Consider the following 6113-nt stretch of genomic DNA (forward strand, 5'->3'; position numbering starts at 1 on the left):
TGTATATTGATGACGTAATACACGTAACTGAGGAGCGAACGAAAAGAACCGAGTCGAATTAATTAAGTCGGAAAAAAGAAAGTGTGCATTATAATCGAGAAAATGCGACTATTGTATTAATCTTTAAAATATTGGTGTTAAATCTGTCTTATAATATCATGACGACTCCTGTAAATCGGGTTATCCGATAAGAATAAAATACAATACCAATATAGCCATATCGTTGAAAAAATTCGCTTATTTTTGCTCATCTCGAGTTTTGCTTAATAGAAATGGCTCAAAAGTGCGCAAAATACGTACGGAAAATACGGTATTACAGCACCACCTGTATTTGACGACCACCTGTCTAAAAGACCACTTTTTGAAGGAACCGTGGGTGGTCGCCATAGCCAGGTTTTACTGTATTTATTTTGTTTGTACAAAATAAAAAAATAATTTTTAATGATACAATAGGCTTCATTAGGCTTAACATCGACGAAAATTCAACAAAAAGCGACATGCAACGGAGAAAAATTTCAACACGGGATAAATTAATATATTTTTTCGTACATAATTGGTTATCCGAACAAGCCCAGTCCCCAATTGATTCGGATAAACGACTATATACTGTATATATATAAATTACCTGCCTATATATATATAGGCACGTAAATAAAGTATTCATAAAACTAGTACATTTTGAAGGAAAATAGTACATTTTTTAAAGGCGCTTCAGTACGTTTTGAAATTTCACTACGGCAACACTGCTTTCCACTTTTTCCCGAGACTACAAATATACGAGTACAAAGTAACCGGTTTCGATTTATTTCTACTTAAGAAGTAGTTAAATAATTAAGCTATTTGGGAATTGAAGACATAAACAAAACCCTGATGAAAGAACCGAAATATTACTTAAACAAAAGCTTAACCGAACCAATCTATAGCCGAGTACAGTGGGGATTGATTACTTCGAAATACTATATTAGATGTAATAAAGACAGAAATTTTTTCAGTTCAACGAGAGTGACCCAAAAGTTGTAAATTTTGGAAATTTCCGTGGACAACAGCTGGTCCTCAAACGAATTAGTTAGAAAACAAATGACTGTTAAGTTTAACATATTTAGACTTTTACAGCCATGGTGAGAAACGTTTAAAATTTACAAGAACCTTGTCGCGTCTTTTGAGATATATTAGTGATGCGACAAAAAAGGCATTTGAATTGACCGGTATCGGCACCCTCGGTATTTAACAGCCCGAGTGCATGTACGCACCGCACACCTAGCAGGACCGTCTCTGATTCCACTCGTAGGGAGCTATTTGACTAAGTAATTAAGATTTAAAAAGTCAAGAATATTTTATGTTATTTTTATGTACGTTTCATTACAAAGCTATATTTAATTATAATTTTCTTTAAAAGTATATTCGTACAATTGAAGAATGTTTTGTACCAGGTATGTATATCCACCACACATTTTATTTCACCGAGTAAGTTTTTATAATTTTATTTTTAATTTTAGCCCTTATATCGTGGCTATCGATTCAGAATGTAATTGCGATATTGAAAATTTATTTTTAAAAAGTTTTGGCTCCACAACATATAATGAAAAAAGAAACATTATTAATAGAGTAAGGCCAATGCTTAAGTTAAATATAAACACTTCTATAAACAAATTTGTTCGATATTTTCAAGATAAAATAGCTCTGTAAATGCATAAAAATGCAAAAAATTGTTTTGTTGGCTCGCCTACTATTTTCAAATGAAATTAGTGAGTGAAATAAGAATGGCTTTGACAATTAAACTGGCGAAAGACGCGAAAAATCGTCGATTCTTTCGTATTTCAAGCAATTTGGAAGTCGAAGCGGAATAGAATTTAACATTAGTAAATAATCTATATATATATATATGGACATGTATGTTTCTATATTTCACTTTTCCTCCAAAACTACACATCGCACGTGAATGGTGTTTGTATGTGGTAGTAGCCCTAGGTCTCCATTCGTGCATAGGGGTGGTTGCGTCTCGATAGCTATAAGAGTGCGGGAGATATGGGCTTGAAAGTGGTTGAAAGTGGTTTTCTATTTCGAATGTTTTGTTCGAATTTGTTCGAATTAAATTCGAACATAAAAGTCGAAAATTGGTTCGATTATAGAACAATTGTAAACGTTCCAGAAACGTTGAAAATAGTTCGTTTGACTAAACGTATAGATTCTCTAATTAGTCTGGAAACGGGGGACCAAATTCTTGCATTCCGTAAAAACAAGTAAGATTAGCTATAATGTAATTATCTTAATCTTCAGTATCGTTTCTTTTTGCCCAGCGAAGCGGGTCCTTGCAGCTAGATTCTAGATTACTTAGAAAAACAGGTTTTTATATATATAAGAAAAACTATATTATCTATACATACAAATAAAAACCGAGCGAAGCGGGTCCTTGCAGCTAGTATAAAATAAATATTGAAAATTATAACTAGATAGTTACGGTTAATAAATATATTATATCAAAATAAATAAATGTTATATGTTTTTATTAAAGCAAGAATTGGCATTTAGAGGGCATATGGAATATATTGTATCTAATAAGAGAGGTAATTATATTGAACTTGTTTATTTATTAAGTACGTCAGATAAATAACCTATTATAAATACATTTAAAGAGAGAATTAACTGATTGCTCCTGGAAGTCGGCTTCTTCTAGAAACACAGCTTCCCTGTCATCAAATGTCACGGCACGCCACTGAATGAAACAACTGTACGACCTGTGAACTGTGTTTGAACCAGTCTAATGTAAGTATGTTTCTCAGATACTATGAAGAAACCAGTTCTATTCCCTAATACATCCGTAATAGCAGATCGGCATCGACTATCGTTACGGAAGATCGAATATCGTGACAAGTTGTAATAAAATACGAATCTTCTGTTGTACGTTCGTGGACGCTGACTAACAGTGCAGTGAACAAATCGACAGACCTGTATATCTACTAACTCTTTCTGCCATTTGGCTACAAACAGAGCCAGTTTTAGCAAGCCCGTTATTAGTTCTGCATGTTCTACAATGGTTCGACCGGGAGGATAGAGACGCGGCTTGACATATCAGGACTAACTACCATTTGAAAAATACGGAGGCTTTTTTATTTACTCGGATTCCCTAGAGCGGTATGATGCACTTATATCAGATGAAGTCAGATGGAATGTAAGTAATTGCGATTTCTTGTTAATCTACGAATGTATATAGCATTTTATAATGTCTCGATTTATCTACAGTTTAATTTTTCAATTTAAGATTTTTTCTACCTTATTCATCTCGATATAATTAAAATTCACATATCTTGTTTTAAGTTTTACTTTCTGAAAGTATCGTTTAAATTACAGTTGCATTTTCATCCTGATATGAAAACTGCACGAATTCATCAGTCCTGATTGTCTGCCCTTGAAATATGGAGGTACGTTGCCAGCATACGATCCTACTGAAGCTAATAATACGATAAAAGCTAAAGAACAATTGTATCGCAGAAACGAAGAATGCGTGAAATTGTACAAAAAAGCGATAAAGAAAAGAGCTAAGGATGTCAAATCTAGAAACATCGGTATAGATTCGAAAGAAGAAAAATTGAAAAAAATTATACAAAAATTAGAAGAAAAATTTAAACTTTATTCTAACAATCCAGAAGCTTCAATGAATGCTATAAAGGAAGATTCCGAATGTGAAATAAACCTTTATTAAATTATTTAGATGACTTTAGCAATCAGTTTTGAATAATATAAACAAAAACTGTGGAAGAATTAATTACATACTTCATTTTCTCGTAAAAGATAAGAATTAAAAGCTTTTCTATTAAAAAAAACACAATTCAATAAATTGTTATTATAGATTTACTATGGCTAATTATGTATATTCAAATATACTAGCAACATAGAGCAATAATAAGATAAATTTGTTTCTATAAATATCACCGAAATTTTCAAATGGATTTACTTGTATGAAATTTAATATTTTATTCAGTAATTTTGCTAAAATGTTTAATTGTTGTCCACATAGTTTTAAGTACATATTTACATTCAAGCTTTTCAAAATTTTAAAAACATATTTTTATATGGATGTTCTCTTGTATAATTCTATGAAATGATATTTTCCATTGGAAAGGCTGCACAATTCATATAAACCAATCAGATTGATAGGTAAATAGATTACAAAGTTTCGTTATCCACTGATGAGGCCGAAGATAAAAGAGGATATACGTTTGGGTAAAAAAAAGTAAAATGAGAATTGTTTTGTAGTTTAACTGTTTCAAGTCGTAATTCGTTTATAAGAATAGGAACCGATTGCATATTTTAACTCTGAGACTATATTACATATTTTAACTTATAAAAAATTTTTAGAATTATACTTACATTTTTAATTCAATTTTGACTTAATACCGAATTTATTAAATTTTAATTTTAAAATTCAAATCATTCATTTTAATTTTTTTCAATTATAGGTTATTTTTATAAAATATTTTTCTAATTATTTGCTGTTTACAACAGAACTTTTATTACAGAAATGTAGAAAATTATAAAAACGAAATAATTTGCATTAAAATTGAAAAGATTTTATTAGAGTAAATTTAGAAAATGTTTTTATTGCATTTAAAATAAATTTAATCTATGTAGCAGGCATTATTATATCGAATGTAGTTTTGTAAATTTTGCGAAAAAAGCCAAATTTAATAATTATAATTAATTTTGAAGATTTTCCAATTTCAATCTGAGATTTTAACTTTTCCAATTAAAGATTTTTTTCTTCACTTGCAGGAGAAAATTCCTGATGACCTGCCGGATCTTGCTGTTGTTCTGCTTCATTGTTGTGTTTGTTTTTAGGGTTATGACCTTTTATATTTTCCTCACATTTAATTTTTTTCAAAATTTCGAAGCACTCTTCATAAGTTTTCTTTACTGAATTTAATTCTTCAGATTTTTCAATATATGTTCGTAATTGTTCAAATATTGAAAACATTTTCTGTAAAAACAAATTTTATACACAAATTAAATATATTTTACAGTTACAGATATTATTTGACGGTAAACACGAAAATTCTATGAATATAGATTGATGTACAAAGGAAATGCAACATATGGATGATCTAAAACCCTAGAGAATTGAAACTATGGTTCCAGAACCTTTTAATTTTCAGAGAAATCGAGAGTGATAATAGTAATATAAAAAACGCAGCACTCAGTAATAATTAGAAATATGAATAGAATTTTTCAGTATAAAAAGAAAAATAAAATGAATATTTTAATACGTACGCAGGACGTGATTTCAGAATGAGTAATGTTCTGATCTACGTTAAAAGGTTCTCCGCATGTTGTCCCATGCTTTTTGTATTTAAATGATCCACCTGAACCCGCACCATTACTTACGACTGTATGAAATTCTTTAATAGGCTTTTCTAAATCTGATTCCGTTATAAACAACAAGCCGCAATATTGGCATTTGTAACGCACAAAATTAAACACGTTCATCAAATACTCTTCGTATTTAAACGTTTCATTTGAACCATCAGCGTTATTTCGGGGTGTATGTGCTTTATTAATGTGTTGTTGTAACGCTGATTGCGTATTAAACTTCTGGCCGCACAATTCGCATCTGTAAGAATCATCTCTCAAATTTCTAAACTCAAGAACGTGCATTTTCTTTTATGAAATTAGATCCACAAGGTCAAACTTAACTCTGATATAAATTATTATTCTGTAAACTTTCAGATACTCTTTCCCACGTCTAGATGGATCGTTTGCGAATTTGCGACTAAATTGTTGACCTCAACAATTAAACAATTGATACATTGTTTTTTTTATGAAAATCAGAATTGAATTGTTACCTGATTATTGTATTTAAATTATTTTTTATTTACTTCTATATTAGGGGAGACCGGGGCGAGATCGGCATGTTAAGCTGTACTTAAATTTTGTGTAATAAATACTGCTGTAAACTGAAAAAAAAGCTTTGCATATTGTCTACTGGAATGTTTTCTTACTATAGAACTGGTTAAAATCAATTTGGAAATAAAAATAATTAAAATAATTACAACTTTACAAGAAGAGAGAAATTGACGAAGTTGCCCCGGGTATAGGGGCAAGATCGGCAACTTCTCTCT

General features: G+C 30.5%; 1 protein-coding gene across 1 annotated transcript; it reads right to left on the bottom strand.

Annotated features, from left to right (window-relative positions):
* Nucleotides 1-4552: 4552 nt before the first annotated feature.
* On the bottom strand, nucleotides 4553-5805 carry LOC111614425 (putative zinc finger protein 730). The gene is made up of 2 exons (XM_023355796.1): nucleotides 5266-5805; nucleotides 4553-4975 (listed from the first exon to the last, which is right to left on the bottom strand). The coding sequence occupies exons 1-2, from the start codon at nucleotides 5647-5649 to the stop codon at nucleotides 4745-4747; spliced, it is 615 nt and encodes a 204-aa protein (XP_023211564.1). The 5' UTR covers nucleotides 5650-5805; the 3' UTR covers nucleotides 4553-4744.
* Nucleotides 5806-6113: the final 308 nt, after the last annotated feature.

The sequence above is a fragment of the Centruroides sculpturatus genome, unplaced genomic scaffold, assembly GCF_000671375.1.
Source record: "Centruroides sculpturatus isolate CEXI.00-Female unplaced genomic scaffold, Cexi_2.0 scaffold1751, whole genome shotgun sequence".
NCBI classification, from domain to species: Eukaryota; Metazoa; Arthropoda; class Arachnida; order Scorpiones; family Buthidae; genus Centruroides; species Centruroides sculpturatus.

Excerpts from the sequence above, each read along its gene's own strand:
- LOC111614425 (XM_023355796.1), bottom strand. The coding sequence starts at position 5,649 with ATGCACGTTCTTGAGTTTAGAAATTTGAGAGATGATTCTTACAGATGC. Across the intron at positions 4,976-5,265 it reads ATTCTGAAATCACGTCCTGC|AAAATGTTTTCAATATTTGA; the intron begins GTACGTATTAAA and ends TTGTTTTTACAG.